The sequence below is a fragment of the Myxocyprinus asiaticus genome, chromosome 18 (assembly GCF_019703515.2).
Source record: "Myxocyprinus asiaticus isolate MX2 ecotype Aquarium Trade chromosome 18, UBuf_Myxa_2, whole genome shotgun sequence".
Lineage (NCBI taxonomy): Eukaryota > Metazoa > Chordata > Actinopteri > Cypriniformes > Catostomidae > Myxocyprinus > Myxocyprinus asiaticus.
Genome location: NC_059361.1, coordinates 32,894,006 through 32,914,039, shown reverse-complemented (window position 1 = coordinate 32,914,039; position 20,034 = coordinate 32,894,006). Strand labels below are relative to the sequence as shown.

At 37.3% G+C, this 20,034-nt stretch overlaps 1 protein-coding gene across 3 annotated transcripts; it reads left to right on the top strand.

The window, feature by feature from the left end:
• Positions 1 to 6,683: 6,683 nt before the first annotated feature.
• On the top strand, positions 6,684 to 17,489 carry spata5l1 (spermatogenesis associated 5-like 1). Of its 3 annotated transcripts, none has more exons than XM_051724829.1 (13): positions 6,684 to 6,792; positions 9,712 to 10,795; positions 12,328 to 12,510; positions 12,625 to 12,783; positions 13,536 to 13,745; positions 13,871 to 14,101; positions 14,442 to 14,576; positions 14,967 to 15,092; positions 15,179 to 16,568; positions 16,698 to 16,758; positions 16,880 to 16,934; positions 17,120 to 17,180; positions 17,471 to 17,489. In XM_051724829.1, exons 2-9 carry the CDS (start codon positions 9,722 to 9,724, stop codon positions 15,317 to 15,319), a joined length of 2,259 nt encoding a protein of 752 aa, XP_051580789.1. In that variant the 5' UTR covers positions 6,684 to 6,792; positions 9,712 to 9,721; the 3' UTR covers positions 15,320 to 16,568; positions 16,698 to 16,758; positions 16,880 to 16,934; positions 17,120 to 17,180; positions 17,471 to 17,489. The 3 variants fall into 3 exon arrangements, with proteins under 3 accessions (XP_051580789.1, XP_051580790.1, XP_051580788.1); XM_051724830.1 differs by having other exon boundaries at positions 6,688 to 6,730; XM_051724828.1 differs by lacking the exon at positions 6,684 to 6,792 and adding an exon at positions 7,348 to 8,686.
• Positions 17,490 to 20,034: the final 2,545 nt, after the last annotated feature.

The window sequence follows — 20,034 nt, the reverse complement described above, 5'->3', positions numbered from 1 at the left end:
GAACACTTACCAGTGACGAGAGAGGGAAAAGTGCCAAGACACATATAATCACAAACTCCACACACACTCAACTATAACACACAAATGCATTCAAAGGGCACATATGTAAAACAGGTTGCCACCTCTTTTGATCAATCAATTTCCATGACTTTTACACATTTAATTTTACAGACACTGCACTCACAAAGCTTTTATAGCTAGAAATATATATATATGTATTCACTATTGACATTTCTATTACTTATGCATGACTTTTCTAGGCCTAGCAATCATCGTTTTAAAATTTCCTGATATATCCAGGTTTTCCATGACCATTGGAACCCGTAAAAAAAAATCCCTGCCACCCATTCACACAGTTTACAACAGACTATAACTTGAATCATTTAGGTGACCCTAATCATAATCCTGATTTTCTCAAACATACCTTAAGCATGACCATAACCTGGATCACTAATTTAAACACAATCTTTACCTGGCCTTTAACCCCAATATCAACTCTGACCTCCCGTTTTTTTGTTTTGTTCAAAGTACATGGAAATATACTTTGTCATATAGCTAGTCTAAAACTGATATTTATGACATATTTCAAATATAAAACAACAAGCTTAGTGGTCGACCCATATAGGTTTATTTTTTTTTTTTTTTTTTTTTTTATGTTTACAGGTAATGGCAATATTGATATCTAGAGCAGGGTGTCTGATGGCCGATATATTACAACTCAAGATCACTCACTGTCCCACTGAAGGGTCTATAAAGGCTCTTTATAAAGCAATTCATCATGCAAAAGATAAATGTTAAATGACAGATAAATGACAGTCATTAATTAAAACTCCTCCAAACTTTAGCATACTATGGATGCCCATTTCCACCACATTGAAAAGTGCTAATTTTTATGAGATATAAAGTCATAATTATTAGATTCAATGTTATAATTTTGAGATGAAAAAAAAATTGAGATACTAAGTCATAATAATGAGATAGAAAGTAATAATTATTAGATTCAAAGTTATAATTTTGAAATAAAAAGTCATAATTTAGATACTAAGTCATAATTATGGGATAGAAAGTTTTAATTATTAGATTCAAAGTGATTTATGACATAAAAAGTCATAATTAAGAGATAAAGTGTAAATTATGAGATAGTATGTCATAATTAGACATTTTAGTAAAAAAAAAATATTACTTTCAATCTCATTAATGTGACTTGGTGTATCATAATTATGAGTTACCAAAGCATTTTTTTTTTTTTGCTTGCATGTGATGGAAACAGGCTTTCAGTGCATACCCACATGTACCAAAAAGTGGTGGTGGTGTAGTGGACTAAAGTTCTGAACTAGTAAGCAGAAGGTTGCTGGTTCAATCCACACAACCACCACCATTGTGTCCTTGAGCAAGGCACTTAACTCCAGGTTGCTCCAGGGTGATTGTCCCTGTAATAAGGGCACTGTAAGTCACTTTGGATAAAAGCGTCTGCCAAATGTATAAAATGTAGATGTAAATATCAGATCGTTGATAGTGAAACTTTCTAATTATTATGCCATTTTATGCTTTTATATTACCTGGAATAATTGTAATTTAAAAAAAATAAAATAAAATAAAAATAAAAAACTATGGAGCAGTTAATATATCCACTGCTTTGTAGGAAGACTATCAGTTCTAAATTTGGACACACCTACTCATGCTTTATTGTTATTATTTTTAACATTTTAGAAGTCATTAAAATTCAAATAACACAAATAAAAGTATGGGAATAATACAATGATCAAAAATGTAAAAACAAATCAAAACAATCTTACTAATATTGTCTAAATCAGTGTTTCCCAACCACTGTGTCACGGCACACTAGTGTGAAAATGATCAAATTCCACATAATAAATAAATGCATGAAAATAATAATAATAATAATTTCAGGTATCCAAACTCCTCACCTTTCAGAGAAATTTGCTGTTTTGAAACCTGTAAAGAGCAATGATTAATGTGCAAAAGTGACTGATATTTATACATGTTAAAATTCTTTCACATGACTCGTGTCAGTGCTGCAGAATACACTGAAGTCTATGAAGTGACGACACTTTACACCAAAGTGTTTTTCACACACACGTTTTTGCTTCACCAATAATGTCTTTGAGAGTACTAAGCAACAAGAAATATTTAAAAACTGTCCAAATTTGTGAAGACATTGAATCAGTCCCGGTTCTACGGGGGTGTTAACTAGAGGAAACTCAACTGCAGACCAGGGCAAACTACTGCCCGCAGGTCGATTTATCATGAACGTTTTTTATTAGATCTTTCATTTATCTGGCGTTTGAACCTATCGCGCATCCACAAGCTTTTAATATGCTCAGGGTTGCCAGATAATAGATGCAACACCCCAATCAGAGATTTATACTTGCACAAATTGGAAATATTTGGCCTTATGTCATAATTTATGCAATCTGGAAACCATACATGCGAGTGCACGCGCTTTCTCTCCGCAAAAAACAAACAAACAACTTAGCGCTCAATAGTGCACAGAGGGGACAGGCCAGTAAAATCAAGTGAGAGAGGAATATATTTATTTTCTGTGTTATTTGTAAAATACTGCTGATGTGGCCCTAGTACCAAAATAATTGCACACCCCTGCTCAGCTGAATATGTAAGACTAATACTTGAAATTTGGCAAGCAGATTTTCTTGAATACCAGCAAACACACAAAAATCCTTGCATATTGTGAACACACAATTGCTGCATCAAAACTTATAAATGTGTATGATTTTGCAAATCAGTATGTCCTAATCTGCAGGCGCAGAATTTTACTGTCATTTTCAGCGACAGATCATGGGGAAAAACCCAGAAGCAATAAATGTTTTGTACATTAAAAAAAACAAACTTTTATTTACGTTAAGTAGCATAAAAATTTGTAATTATGATACATCTCCACTTTATACAGAGCACCCTCAGTGATTTTGATCTGGAACCGGGCCTGTATTGAATGTCTCATAATGTATTTTAATGAAATGTTATCTTATCGTTTATGAATATCAGAGACTCCAGTTATTGAACTAATTTAAATTCACCAAGAAAACGCTTAGACCAAAACAAACGAGTCCTTTTATTACTTTCTGCTATCAAAGCAGCTGCAAGCTTTTTTCTCTCTTCCAAATACATGTTTTCAATGTTTACTGTGCACACCTCATGCTTTTTTACATGGTAAACTCGTAAAATCACCCCTCTGTGACGCTTTCTGCAACTCTTGTCATGTGGAGGGCAATGCGGCGCATGACGCGGGCGTTGAACGGAGCGTTGACGCCTCGACTCAACTCATGTGAAATGTGCTTTACAATGACGAAAGAACATTATTGAAACTCAAAATTATTATTATTTGTCTATTATTGTGGTCTTTTCTGATAAAAGCCATGCTCAGCAGTTTAAATAGGCTACTGTAGGAAAATGATACTGTAGATCTGCTTTGTGTTTATAATTCTTATACTGAAATCAGTAGATTTGTACCCATGCAAGTTTTAATAAAGGAGAAGTTAAGGACGTTATTGAAACTCACTATTATCAGACTATTATTGTTGTCTTTTTGGATGAAAAATAATGCTCAGACTGAAGACTGTAGATCTGCTTTGTTCTTTTAATGCTTAAACACTATAAAGTCTAGGGCTGCCCCCCGATAGTCGACCAAAGGTTAGTCGATGAGAAGAGTCTTGGTCGACCAAGTTTTTATTGGTCGGTTGGTAGCAGAAAAAAAAATAAACTCCACAGGAAACCGATGAACACCAGTTTTACCGCTGGTTGGATGCTAGGTGGTACTATGGGGTAATTTTCGTTAAGCAGGGTTAGAGTTAAGCCTACACAATAAAGCAAGAAATCTTGATTTCGAACTTGATTTTTTATTTATTTTAACTAAAATTTCAAATGAAACTGGAAAAAAAATAAGTGCATTTAAAATGTGTGTTGTTCAACTTTTTGAAAGATGGCATTACAACAGTTGTGAAGGGCAACATCTCTCTGGCAAAGAACCTCATCTGTGCATTCTCTACCAGACGGGTATTTCGTTATCCGAGAAAATACATCATGTGTGTGAATAAATTCATTTTGTTCCCTCCTTCACGATATATATATACCGTATACGGTAGATATATATATATATATATATATATACAATCGCAATATCCAATTACATTGGCAACCCCTGGGCTGAGGGATCGGTGAATATTCTTGCTTTAGTGATTTTGCATTGAAAATTTATTTCTTTAAAAAACGAAAAACTTAAATCAAATACATTTCTAAATCCAAATTGCACTCCAAACGAAACGAAAAAGCAAATAAATAAATAATAAAGTGATAAAAGAATAAAATATATATAAGTTACCACCTTTCCATTTACCGTCAGACAAGTGTCCATCGAAACATGCAGGCGGAAAATGAATTACATAAATGAAGACATACAAACAATTATAAATGTAAGAATAATAATAATAATGATGATGATAATCACTGAAATATAAATCATGGTTTGAGGTGAATGTGTTGTTGTATTATTTTATGTTTTAATCACAGATGTATAGGCTGCAGAGTTGTGTTCACAATGAACTGCTCTGTGGAAATAAAGTGAACTGAACTCAAAGCACCTCCAGAGCTGAGATGTCTGAGGTCATCTGCAGCACTCATAGACAATACTGTTCTTGCAAAAAATAAATTCAGAAGACAGAAACAAAGAAAGAGTGAGAACCTTCAAGTGCGTGTCTGTGTGTCTACGGGCAAATTATTTGTAATATTAATTTGATAATAATAATAGCCTAATAACAATACTTTAATACAATAATGGGAAAATGAGCCAAATATCATCTTGACATCATCAAAGGCATCAGCTATTGGCGATCACTCTGACCATCGTCGATCCCCGAGATCATCGTTTATCGGCTCAACTCTAATGTGCATTTCTCTCTATAAATTAACAAAATGTTCAGACAGTCTCCTTGCTGGGTTTTCCGACACATTCAGAATCATTACCGCTTTTGCCGGTGTCGCTGCGGCTTCGTGCGTGCGCTTGTAAAATGTATATTTTAAAGGCTCATTATTACAGTTTAGTATTTCTCTGTAATGTAGAACAGTGTTAGCAATGTTACTTATAACACTCTTTCTCAGCCCTGGAACTCAAACCATTTTCTGATGCCCCCCAATATATATATATATATATATATTTACGTAATTAAATTAATATCATAAACGTGCAACTAGTCGACTAATGGCTTAAATTAACGACTACTAGTCCACTAGGAAAATCTTTGGTTGGGGGCAGCCCTAATAAAGTCTCTTGGTAGATTTCAGTTATGAACGACTCAAAATGATTCACTGACTCACTCATAGCACATAAGACGCTCATTTGTCGCCACCTAGTGACATTTCCAGAAGGGGTCACTGAACTAATCAGTTAATAATATTGAACAAATTTGTGAAACAGAAGCAAGCCTCACCAAAATACTCTTTATTTTGCAGCTAATTCTGCACAGTTGTAAACTTGAATAAACTTGAATCACTAAATTAGCTGGAATTGGTGCTCTTAGCTTATTCTTTAAAAAACATATCCCCAGAAAATGTTTTCGTGGACCAGTGATTGTCTTACCTTTTTCGCCCCTCATGATTTTGCATCCCTGTAATTTGTTGTTTTTTCATTACCCATTTAGCGCTTTTGCCACTTGTGACCTCACACAGCGTAAGCCTGCCAGTGTGACTTTCTTTTTATTTATTTATTTATTTATTTTTTTTTTGCATAGCTGAATTTCAAACATTACAAGTAAACATGCTACTAAGACAGACAGAAAACATGAACAAATTCGTGAAAAGGAAAAATATTGACGATGGTTAGCCAATGTGGGATAGTGGTGTGCCGTAGAATTTTTTAGTCGTAAAAAGTGTGCCGTTGGGAAACACTGTTCTGAATTACATCTCTGCACACACTAATCTGTCATGCAATGCAGAACTACAAATGAGGTGCTCAACTGGAGTTTCCAAATTGTCTTCAAACGTCTCCATGAGCAAACAGCTGCACAGACCTGATGAGAATCAGTGTATTTTTACCTGTAAGCACCACACAGCAGCACAAACACACATATGGGCTTCACATTCATTGAACTGTTGTGTCCTCCACACTTGCTTAAACTATAAATAGCAAATCATGTGATTCAAATGGCAAATGGTGGCATTACAAGTGGAGATTTAATCCAAACAACTGTATACACTTAAAACTCAGTTTAAGTTTATATAGGTCAGGATTAACTTGTAAAAATGTAAATAAACAGGTATTTAACACCCCTGAACTGACAAATTTATCAGAGAGAATCTCATTCAGTGTAGTTTTGTAGTTCATCGATTTCATGTTTGAATCTTTAAAATGAACAGTATTTTTTCTGAACTTTACCTTCACTAAAGCTGACGTTTATCTAAATTTTATGGACGACAACATTTGTTGAGTCGTTGTGAGGTGAATAAACCTGGTTTAATCTGAATACACCCCACGTGACTAAACCTGTTCATTCTTTCTTTGTTTAATGTTTATTTTATAGTTTTCATTTGTTTTATTGTATGCTTAATATTTGTATTGATTGTATTACCATTTACTTTTTCCTGTCAGTTGTTTTGCTGCTTTGTCAATATTACTCCACTCCAGCAGGTGTCGCTGTGTGTCTTTCATCTGCAGACGCGGCAGTGAAGAAGACTGACTGACCATGTGTTGTTAATGCTGGTACAGTAAATTTACTGCAACACGGAATACACATTTATTCCCACATATGTACTCGAGTGGTGGTAAGAAAATCCAGTGTTGGTTACTGTATGCTCTAATGTGAATGTGGTTAGTCAGGCTGTTCAAGTCAATCACCAACTACTACTAACTACGCGACTAGTGATGTAGCTTGTACTGGATTTCCAGTCTAGCTGAACATAAACTATATGCGCTGAGGATTTACTGACATGATTGAGAGTATGCATTGCATTCATAATTACAAAACATTCATAAATGTAGTAATAGCATTAATACATACAGAACATTATTAATGCTGTGTATTTATATGCATATATTTAGCATTTATATGTACATATAGTCTTCATAAACACAAATTAAGACTGTTTGTTGAGCTATGTGCACAAATGTTTATATGTGTGTGTGTGTGTGTGTGTGTGTATATATATATATATATATATATATATATATATATTATTATACACACACACACACACACACACTGCTGGAGAGCATATATATATATATTTAAGTTTGGAATAATGTACAGATTTTGCTCTTATGGAAAGAAATTGGTACTTTTATTCACCAAAGTGGCATTCAACTGATCACAATGTATAGTCAGGACATTAATAACATGACAAATTACTATTACAAAATGTTCAGAACTTCTTAAACTACTTCAGAGAGTTCTCATCAAAAAATCCTCCATGTGCAGCAATGACAGCTTTGCAGATCTTTGGCATTCTATCTGTCATTTTGTCCAGATACTCGGATGACATTTCACCCCACACTTTCTGTAGCACTTGTTGGGCACTTCTCACGCACCTTACAGTCTAGCTGATCCCACAAAAGCTCACTCGGGTTAAGATCCATAACACTCTTTTGCAATTATCTGTTGTCCAATGTCTGTGTTTCTTTTCCCACTCTAACCTTTTCTTTTTGTTTTTCTGTTTCAAAAGTGGCTTTTTCTTTGCAATTCTTCCCATAAGGCCTGCACCCCTGAGTCTTCTCTTTACTGTTGTACATGAAACTGGTGTTGAGCAGGTAGAATTCAATGAAGCTGTCAGCTGAGGACATGTGAGGCGTCTATTTCTCAAACTAGAGACTCTGATGTACTTATCCTCTTGTTTAGTTGTACATCTGGCCTTCCACATCTCTTTCTGTCCTTGTTAGAGCCAGTTGTCCTTTGTCTTTGAAGACTGTAGTGTACACCTTTGTATGAAATCTTCAGTTTTTTGGCAATTTCAAGCATTGTAAAGCCTTCATTCCTCAAAACAATGAATGATTAACGAGTTTCTAGAGAAATCTGTTTCTTTTTTGCCATTTTTGACCTAATATTGACCTTAAGACATGCCAGTCTATTGCATACTGTGACAACTCAAAAACAAACACAAAGACAATGTTAAGCTTCATTTAACGAATCAAATAGCATTCAGTAGTGTTTGATATAATGGCAAGTGATTTTCCAGTACCCAATTAGCAATTTAGCTCTTACTTTCTGCTTATTTAAATCAAATATTTAAATAATATATTAGAGAGAGAGAGAGAGATACTGTATACACTACCCTGGCCAAAATAAAAATAAAAAATAGCTGTTTTGATTTAAATAAGCAGATACTTAAGAGATTATGATTGGATCAGTAATGCAGTGATTAATATGTTTCAATTATTTTAACCCTAAAGATGTTACTGTGTTTCAGAAAGGGCAAATTATTGGCCTGCATCAAGCAAAAAAAAACAAAACTAAGGAGATTGCTGAAATCACTGGAATTGGGTTAGGAACTGTCCAATGTGCAACGCATTATTAAAACCTGGAAGGATAGTGGTGAACCATCAGCTTCGTAGAAGAAATGTGGTCGGAAAAAAATCTTGAATGATCGTGATCAGAGATCATTAAAACGCTTGAAGTCACATTGTAAAAAATCGCCAGTAGAACTCACGGCTATGTTTAATAGTGTAAGTAAGAGCATTTCATCAGAACTTACAGGATTGGGACTAAACAGCTGTCTGGCCACAAGAAAGCCACTTGTTAGTGAGGCTAATCAGAAAAAACGACTTCAGTTTGCTAGAGAGCATAAAGATTGTACTGTGGAACAATGAAAAAAGGTCATGTAGTCCAGATTTACCCTATTCCAAAGCGATGGGCGCATCAGGGTAAGAAGGGAAGCGCATGAAGTGATGCACTCATCATGCATAGTGCCCACTGTACAAGCCTCTGGAGGCAGTGTTATGACCTGGGGTTGCTTCAATTGGTCAGGTCTAGGCTCAGCAACATTATGTAGCAATAAAATGAAGTTAGCTGACTACCTGAATGTACTGAATGACCAGGTTATCCCATCAATGGATCTTTTTTTCCCTGACGGCACGGGCATTTTCCAGGATGACAATGCCAAGATTCATCAGGCTCAAATTGTGAAAGAGTGGTTCAGGGAGCATGAGGAATCATTTTCACACATGAATTGGCCACCACAGAGTCCTGACCTTAACCCCATTGAAAGTCTTTGGGATGTGCTGGAGAAGACTTTATGGAGTGGTTCAACTCTCCAGTCATCAATACAAGATTTTGGCCAAAAATTAATGCAACTCTGGATGGAAGTAAATGTTGTGACGTTGCATAAGGTTGTCAAAACAATGCCATGACAAATGCGTGACGTAATCAAAGCTAAAGGCAGACCAATGAAATATTTGATTGTGTGACTTTTTTTTTGGCCAGGTAGTGTGTATATATAGGCTATATTCATATATATAGATAGATAGATAGATATATAGGTATGTGTGTGCAGGTCACACCTCTATTTGTTACTCGCTTATGTCTGTTTAGCAAAATACTCAGTTTTGCACCCCTGTGTTGTGCACTTGAGTAGCTGAAGTATGTGTTTGACAGCTTTCTTAAAGTGTCACAAGTTGCCACAGCTATTGTTTATTATAAATCTAGACTGGGTTTTATATATGTGAAATTTAAACTGCTGTTCATCTTTCAGGGTTTGTGAGATGACGTTAATGGAGGGTGTGAGAGTTCTACCGCTGGACACCATGGACCTGGACACACAGCACTGTCGCATGGGCCCTTCTCTGATGATCAGGTTAAAACTACGGCTGGGCTCTCCAGTTCTGATCAGGGTTCATCAGGGGACGTGTCTCTGCACCGCATGGCCACGTCAAGACCTCATAGAGGGTTACCTGCAGTTTAGCACTCAGTGTGCAACACCAGTCCTCAGTACAAAAACACTTAACGGACTCATGGTTGATTCAGCACAAATAAAACCTTTAACCTGCCCCAAACTCACCTGCCTGAGGGGGAAAGTGTTCGTGCAAAGTCTAGAATACAAGAGAGATGTTTCCGAACGGAGCATTCAGGAGCTGCTGAAGGAACTGCTAAATGGTCTTTATGTTCACGAGGGTCATTTAGTGGAACTTTCTCATGCTAAAACTGAGATCAGGTTTGTGCTGGTTGAAAAGGTGAACTCAGGCTCACATACCGCTGGTCTGGTTACAGGTAAAACCCATGTGGACATCAGTGTGGTGCAGACCGTTAAACACTACCAGAGTCAGCAACAGATGTTGTTGCTCACTTTGGGCGGTGTGGAGGATGTTTGCGCATCACTAAAGGAAATAATCACATTCCCTTTGCGTTACCCGCAGGCGCTGGGGCAGCTGGGACTGTCATGCCCACGGGGGGTGCTGTTGATCGGACCACCCGGCGTTGGTAAGACCTTGCTGGTGCGCTACATGGCTAAGGACATTGGGGCCACCTTAGTGACCGTAAATGGTCCTGAAGTGATTGGTTCAAGACCCGGTGAGAGTGAGGAAAACCTGCGGCGGATGTTTGATCAGGCGCGGGATGCAGCGGAGGAGGGTCCATGCATTCTGCTCATTGATGAGATTGATTCTTTGTGTCCGAGGCGAACAGGGAGCAGCAGTGCACCAGAGAACCGGCTGGTCGCTCAGCTGCTAACACTGATGGATGCCATCGGTAGCGATGAAGGTTTCGTCATTATTGGAGCTACAAACCAACCGGACACTCTTGACCCGGCGCTCAGGAGACCCGGGCGCTTCGACAGAGAGGTAATTCTGGGTGTAAATGGGTGATCAGACTGCATTTCGATCGATATCACCGAAAGTTGGAGGTCACCAAATCACTCTCTGAAGTGTGTAATTTCTGCACCACTAGTGTCACCAAATGAAATTGCAAGCATAAGGGCAGCTACACACTAGGAAAAGCTCGACAGAGCGTTTGGCGAAAGGACAGCGTGTAACAGAGGGAAGAGGTGTTTCAGTTTGAAAACAAGTGGCAATCCAGTGGCTAAGATAAAATATTACTTTTTGACAATGTACCAGTAAATACTTAAACACTTCTCCAGGATCTCCCTCTACAATAACTGTCTTTGTAGCCTGGCAGAGAAACATAACAAAGGACAGGGAATGAATGCACCGCATGTATGAGTTTTTTTATATGTTTTTTCAAATTAACAATTTTTTATTGATTCACATAAATGAACACAGAAGAACAAAACATATATACACAGAATCAATCTTAAGCCCCCACTATTACCCCTCCCAGTCCCACCCTGGCCCCAACAACATCCCAGTGGTCGCAAATGATATAGACACACACACGCACAAAAATTTTATATGTTTTTTCAATTTCTCCGCCTTTATGAGATTCTCATTTGTCAACGCATGCCTACGTCAGAGTGCATTGCAGTAAAAGTTTAAATGTTCTCAACTCTAGGTCACATGATGGAGAGTCACTATCACAAACCCTCATGTTTTCCCTCTCCGGGTATATCCAACGCACCAACCTTGTTGAAATCTATGAATTCGCAGCATGAACTCTAGTGTGAAGGTGCCCTTATGATTGTGTTCAAACTGGTTTCCCGAACACTCATCTTTCATTGGTCGAAAAACAGATAGTCCCACCCCAAACTCAAGCCATTGGTTGAGGCAGTGTTGGACTGGTTACGATGCTCAAACACATCGAGCAATATTTTAATACCACCACAGTGGTTTGCATTAGGGCTGCACAATTAATCAAATAAATAATCGAGAGTACAATTACAGCTGCTACAATTAACTCATTGTGAAAAAGTAATAGCAATCCATGTAGATCTACTCATGTTACGTTAGAATGTTATTTTATTTTCTATTTAACGAGTGGTTATGCAGTAGCTGAGCAAAGTAATCAATCACAGACAAATCCATTGCTGGCTCTCGTGGATAATTTAGTTAGAATTTAAATAACCGCTTTTTTTATTTATGCTGCTAAGAGGGCTAGTGAAGTTGACTGTTTTGGCAGCTAGCCTTTATTTGATTGGATGTATAAAACTGCATTACAGTCATTCAGAAACTCAGTTCTCGACTTGTTTTGAATGTGTAGCTGACATGCAGCAGGCAGTTGATCCACCAAAATTGAGTATTTTAATGTAAATTCTGTAAATCGAAATTAATCGCAATTACAATATCAAGGGAGATAATCGTCAATTATGATTTTTGTCATAAGTTTGCAGCTCTAGTCTGCATAATAGGCTGGGATATAAGAAAGTATTTTAACATTGAAACAAATGTTTCACAGGTGATCAATCTCACTTGTTCTACAGGTGATCATGGGCGTTCCTTCGTTGCTGCAGAGGCGCAGTATTTTGCAGTGTGTATGTCGAGAAATGCCGCTCTCCCCTGATGTAGATCTGAGCGCTGTCGCTGAAATGACTTGTGGTTACGTTGGGGCGGATCTTAGTGCGCTCAGCAGGGAGGCAGCGCTGCAAGCCATGCAACATTCACAGGTAAGTGACTAAGTTTATCTTGCATTTTTACAACATTAATAAATTCTTACAGTATAAACAATTAACAAAGACTTATCCATTCATGTGAAATGTTTGGGCTGTGTTGTCGTTTAGGAAGGAGCATGCGAGTGTGTAGAGATGCAGCATTTCACCGGAGCGCTGCGGCAGGTGCAGCCGTCATGTCTGAGGAGTAGTATTGGTGCGACTGACTTCAAACCCATCAACTGGGAGCAGATCGGTGGACTAGAGGAGGTCAAACTCAAACTCAAACAGGTACAACAGCTGGCCATGTTTTAAACAATTACTTGAGCTAAAAGGTGAAAATGCTGTCATTTAATAACATTCATGTCACCCCAAACACGTATGACATTCTTTTTTTGTGGAACACAAAAGGAGATGTTTAGCAGAATGTTCACTCCACTCTTTTTCATACAATGAAAGCAGACAGTGACCAGGCTCCAATATGGACAAAAAGCATCATTAAAGTATCTTAAGCTGAAGTGTGTAATTTGTCATTTCTGTGACACCAGCGCCACCGAAGGGAACTGCAAAAATAAACAATGTTCTCAAAACAGTTTTCTGAATACCCCACTGGTCTGCTTTGTTCAAGCAGTCAGATAGTCCCGCCCCCAACTCACACCATTGGTTGAGTACCATTGTTGGGGTAGGTCTAAGCGAGTCGCTCAAAACACAGGAATTTTTATAGCGCCACAGAGTGCTATAAACACAGTGTTTACAGTTTTCAAGAAAATTTACCTATGAATGGCTTACTTGCAGTTGCCTCTGCATATTAAACTGGGATAGAAGAAAGTTTTTTAACACTGAAAAGTTACATGCTTCAGCTTTAAAAGCACCATAAAAGTAGTCCATACAACTATATTCCATGTCTTCTGAAGTCATATGACAGAAAACCTTTAGCACACAAGTATTCTAGTTTTTGTATAGAATAGTCTTGCAAAAGTCTTGATTTAGCAAGTTCATTTGTAATGACATAACACTAACCACTGTCTGGTGTGCGTGTTTAGAGTATCGAGTGGCCCATGAAGTTTCCAGAAGCTTTCATGCGGTTGGGTATTTCTCGTCCCAAAGGAGTGCTGTTGTATGGACCGCCAGGTTGTGCAAAGACCAAGTTGGTGAAAGCAGCTGCCTCTTCATCGCACTGCACCTTCCTCTCCCTCAGTGGGGCGGAACTCTTCTCTCCATATGTGGGAGACTCTGAAAAAACACTAGCACAGGTCTGACACACAGTTGCACTGACAGTAACTGTGATTTCATGCTTCTGTTATAATCTGCAATAGTCACAGGTTTCCTGTGGGCTTTCAAGTGCTCAATGGTGACTGTCTCTTTCTTTCTGTGTCAGTTGTTTGTTCAGGCACGTGCATGCGCTCCCTCTATCGTGTTTCTGGATGAGATTGACAGTATGGTGGGTTCTCGAGCAGACAGCGGTTCCTCTCACAGTGTACAGTCGCAGGTTCTGTCTGTTCTGTTGACTGAGCTGGACGGGGTGGGGTTTCGAACCCTTGAGAGACGGAGTAGCAGAAAGGTTGTTCAGTTCGAAGGAGGAAAACAGGAGGAAACTAGACTGCATCAGGTCACTGATACAGACACTTTCCCTCATTTATTCATTTACAGATGAGTTACAATTTATATATTAGGTTGAATCTCACAAAACCTGTCTATGTCCATGTCACGTTTAATCCCAAAATTAAAAGAAATAAGAAATGATGGGGTGGAAATATGCTTAATTTTTTTTTTTTTTTTTTATCTAAAAATGTGTTTTTTTTGTTTTTTGTTTTTTTAGATGTACTGTATATATATATATATATATATATATATATATATATATATATATATATATATTAGTGTGTAGAGCTAAAACTGAACCGTCATTTTTAAATTGATATTAATGCTGTGTGTGTGGTTTGTCTCAGATGGAACTCCAGGAATTGTGTAACAAGGATGTTTTGATTGTGGCTGCCACTAACAGACCGGATGTTCTGGATAGCGCATTGCTCAGACCCGGTCGACTCGACCAAATTATATATGTACCACCTCCAGATATTGAGGTGAGTTTCAAACAGTCTAAACCCACAGAACCTGTCAAGACCTAATAATTTTTTCATAAACATAAGCCACGCCTATGCAGCCTCAGACTCAAAAGTCCCTTGCCCAATTCACACCCCTCAATTCTTAACCTTAAGCCACACCCACTAGTCTCCTCCCAGACCACGCCCATCCTCTAACAAACACAAACCCTAACCCCTCCCTTCAAATGTAAGCCACATGCACTAGTCTCCTCCTAGACCATGCCCATCCTCTCACAAACACAAAACCTAACCCCTCCTCTCAAACTTAAGCCACACCCACTAGTCTCCTCCCTACTGGTTTAAATGGTGTCAGAACTGTTGACTACATCATACAGCAGATTTACATGTTTTGATACTCTCTTATCTCAGGGGCGTCTGGCTGTGCTGCGTATCTGCACTGAGCGTATTCCTCTTCATCAGGATGTGTGTTTACAAGATCTGGCTGCTCGAACGGATCTCTTCTCTGGAGCTGATCTAGAAAATCTGTGCAAAGAGGTAAAACACGAGAACTGACCATACAGAATTCATTTCTCTGCCGTTTTATATCAGGCTGGTAATATTTCTCTGTGTGTCTGTGTCAGGCTGCTCTTTTAGCCTTGCGTGAAGATGGTTTCAGTGTTTCCTGTGTGGAGCAGAAGTACTTCCTGAGAGCTCTTCAGAGTTTGACTCCTTCATTGAGTCCTGAACAACTGAAGCAAAACATTCATTCAACTCTCTATTAAAAATGATATATTATTAAATATTTATGGAATAAAATCATTGTGTTTATAATTTGTGTTGTGCTTTCCTATTTTCATTCTTAATATTACAGCAGTTTTATTCCTTTTAAAGGGACAGTTCACCCAAAAATGAAAATTCTCTCATCATTTACTTAACCTCATGCCATTTAAGATGTGTATGACTTTCTTTCTTCTGCTGAACACAAATTAACATTTTTAGAAGAATATTTCAGCTCTGTAGATCCATACAATGCAAGTGAATGGTGACCAGAACTTTCGAGCTAGAAACATCATATGAAGGCAGCATAAAAGTAATCCATAAGTGGATAACTCCAGTGATTTAATCCATGTCTTCTGAAGTAATCTATTTGGTTTTGGGTGAGAACAGACCAAAATGTTACTCCGCAGTCTACTTGGCAATTATGATTTCAAGCTCGATTACACTTCCTAGTTCGCCATCAAGTGATTCCCCTCTCCTCTCTCATTAAAGGTTCCAGGTTCAATACAAGTGAAGCTCAATTGACAGCATTTGTGTCATAATGTTGATTACCACAAAAATAATAATTTTGACTTGCCCCTCCTTTAAAAAACAGCAAAAATATGTTACAGTGAGGCACTTATTAGTAAATGTTAAAATACTCACTAGTTCAAAAATATAGCCACATGATGTAAACAATATGTGGGTTAACTTGATTTTAGTGTGATAAAATCACTTACTAACTGCATCTGTGTAAAGTTATAGTCAGTTTTACAACTTTGTTGCCATAACAATGTAATGGACAAACCCTAAAACAGCTAAAACTGACGACTTAAAAACAACAACAAAAGAATGAACGTAAGTGCTTTTATAAAACTATAAGCTTCACATTTCTGTCTTTAAACCTTCCAAAAATAGACCCCATTCACTTCCATTGTAAGTGCTTCACTGTAACCTCGATTTTTGCTTCTTTTTTTTAAAGAAAAGGACGAGTCGAATATTTTATTTTTATATTTGTGTGGTAATCAATATGCCACAAGTGCCGTCTATTGAGCTTAACTAGTTTTGAAGCCAAAATATGATTTTTGGTCAGCAGGTGGCACAGACAGTACAGTGCTCTAGACATAGTTTCAGTTTCAAGTTGAAGTGTATGATGGTGTAAATATGTGACGAATTGATGCGTCTCTGTGTACGTGCCATTGAACGCGTTTTGGATGTGTTTATATGCGCGTGCAGTCAGAATGATACTGCATCTTCAACTCAACTTCATCACAGGTCACTTCACTCTCATCATGTTTCATTCATATTTCATTTGATTACTTATCTTTTGATTCTCAATACAGGGACTGCACTATATTACAGCTGAATATTAACAAATCATTGCGGATTTTGTTTTCTATATAGGATAGCTCATAGCAGGTGAAAGATGTCTGGATTTCTACAAATGCTCAACAAGAGGAAGGAGGTGAAGTTAATTTCAACAACAGTCTGCAGTAGATTATTATTGTATCTGTTTCATGTCCTCGTTAATAATATATTTTAATCTTTCTAGTTAATTCCTTTGTTTGGGTTTGTTGGTTGTGCAGCACTTGGAGCAGTAACAGCCTCAATTTACTTTTTATTCACCAAACCTGATGTCATGTGAGTAAATGATATTTGTTTCATTTATATTATTACTATTAATAATATTTTTCTAAGTTTAAAATTTCAACCTGTTAATGTTGAGTAAATCATGTTGATTCCTCGTGTATTGGCATGTACCAGTGAGTTTGATATGAAATGAAATGGTCTGTCTGTACAGTGATGATGTTTATTGACTTCTGTAGTTTAAACAAGACCAGAAACCCTGAGCCCTGGGAGAGACTCGATCCATCAAAACCACAGAAGGTAAAAAGAGTCACAAAAATCTAATCTACTTTAAAGTCTCTTAAAGTAATTTGATGTTCAGTGTGATAGATCAGATCCGTTGTGACATCACTGAGATCGAACCTGCAACCTTTATGTTGCCAGCCCAGATCCTAAACCATTACATCACCCACATCTGTTCCATCTCTCTTTGCATTGCTTATTAAATATTAATAGTATATGTTTAGTTCTGTCCAACTACTCTAATGTCTCAATTAAGGCTCATCAAAGTATGTGAAACAATAACAGAAACTGTGTGTTTCTTTTTTCAGCTAATAACTATTAACCAGCAGTGGAAACCTGTGGAGGAACTCGAGCTAGTGAAAAAACTGACAAAATGACACCATCTCCTCCTTTCATCTCATTCTCTCCTCTGAATGTTCATGCTGATTAAATCAGGATGTCAGATCTTTTATCAAAGAACTATAAAACTGAATATACAGTGTATGTGAATGTGTATTTTTGCATATAGTTTCTACACTGTTAAAGCGCAGCTAATAAGTATCACACTTTAAACCTGTAATGTTGCTGTTAATGTCAAAATAACCTGTGTCCCGTTACTGTAAAAAAAAAAAAAGGAATTTCTTTTTTTTTTTTAAATCACCTGCTCACTGGACTGAGACCAACAACAAAAGGTGTTAAATGAAGAAACAATAAATTGATGTTTTTGTAGATTTGTCATTTCTCTTCTTGTCTAAAAACACTTGTATTCATTCCTCTCTCTCTCACACACACACTCTAAACTGTTTCCTTCAGTTAGAACAATAACAGAACATATCAAACCTGTTGATAGTATAATGAGACTCTATCACTGATGTGATTACAGAGGAAACTGATCAGTGTGCATCTGCTAAGGTCACTGACTCTGACTCTGATGTTTCTGTTCCTCCTGGTTATGATAATGCACAGATTTGTTTCTTCTGTTTAAAGGGATAGTTCACCCTCAATTCTCTCATCATTTACTTACCCTGATGTCATCCCAGATGTGTATGACTTTCTTTATTCAGCAGAACACAAAAGAAGATTTTTAGAAAAATGTTTCAGCTCTGTTGGTCCATACAATGCAAGTGAATGGTGACCAAAACTTTGAAGCTCCAAAAAGCACATAAAGGCAGCATAAAAGTAATCTATAAGACTCCAGTCATTTAATCCATGTCTTCTGAAGTGATCCAATCAGTTTTGGGTAAGAACGGACCAAAATATAACACATTTTTCACTATACATCTTGACATCTGCAGTTCCTTGGCGTTCATGATTTCAAACTGGATTACACTTCCTAGCACCTTCTAGAGCTCTGCGCATGCGTCAAACACTAGGAAGTGTAATTGAGCTTGAAATCATGATCGCCAAAGAGACTGCAGATGTCAAGATGTACAGTGAAAAAGTGTTATATTTTGGTCCATATTCACCCAAAACCGACTGGATCACTTCAGAAGATATGGATTAAACCACTGGAGTCTTATGGATTACTTTTGTGTTGCCTTCATGTGCTATTTGGAGCTTCAGAGTTTTGGTCACCATTCACTTGCATTGTGAGGACCTACAGAGCTGAAATATTCTTCTAAAAAACTTTGTTTGTGCTCTGCTGAAGAAAGAAAGTCATACACATCTGGGAAGGCATGAGAGTGAGTGAATGATGAGATAATTTTCATTTTTGGGTGAACTATACATTACACAGAAACACAGATGGTTGAATCTTTCATCAAACACATATAAAGCAGTTTAATACACATTAATACAGTCTCTGTTCACTGTGCTTGAGTTTAAATGTTCACCTCCTGAAGAACCCAGTTTAACTCACTTAATCACATCAAATTAAATCAGTTTAATTCAGAACAGACAATTACAAAGAGGCTGATGATTAAATGTGATGTGACGTAAGATAATGTTGAGACTGTTTCTGTATATGTGATTACTGCAGCTCAACACTTTTATTTACAAACATTATGTATCCAATAACTATCTACTGCTGCTGCTGTAGATACATTCACACATTTAACATCATCTGAAACGTCCTTCTTCACTCACACACACCCTCCAAAACAAACTCCCTTCATCATAATGTACTTTCCCATCTGCCCACATTCTACAAGTACACATGTTTGTGTTAGTTATTTGTTACACAAGAATGAGGTGAGTTCAGGTTTGGAACTGACACTCATCTCCCCAGAGTGCCTGTGTGTGCTGTGTACATGACTCAGTACTGCATGGATTGCCGGCAGTCATGTGATCGAATGTGTGGTTCATTACCGTTCCTCATGAGATGACAACCAGAACAACTGAACACCGGAGAGGTGACGGAGCACAACCACTTTTTATAAAACCTTTATTTATAAACTAGTTTTGGACATTGTAATCATGCAACAAACATTTTGTTGAAGTTCACAGGTTTACAAGTTGAAACATAAAAGGGACAGTTCACCCAAAAAATTAAATTCTCTCATAATTTACTCACCCTCATGTCATCCAAGATGTGTGTTACTTTCTTTATTCTGCAGAACACAAAAGAAAAATTTTAGAAGAATATTTCAGCTCTGTAGGTCCATACAATGCAAGTGAATGGTGACCAAAACTTTGAAGGTCCAAAAATGCAGGATAAAAGTAAACCAGAAGGCTCCAGTGGTTTAATCTATATCTTCTGAAGCGATATGATAGGTGTGGATGAGAAACAGATCAATATTAATTCTTTTTACTATCAATATTCACATTCTTCCTGCATATCGCCACCTACTGGGCAGGGAGGAGAATTTATAGTAAAAAAGCACTTTATATTGATCTATTTCTCACCCACACCTATCATAAGATATGGATTTAACCACTGCAGTATTATGGGTTA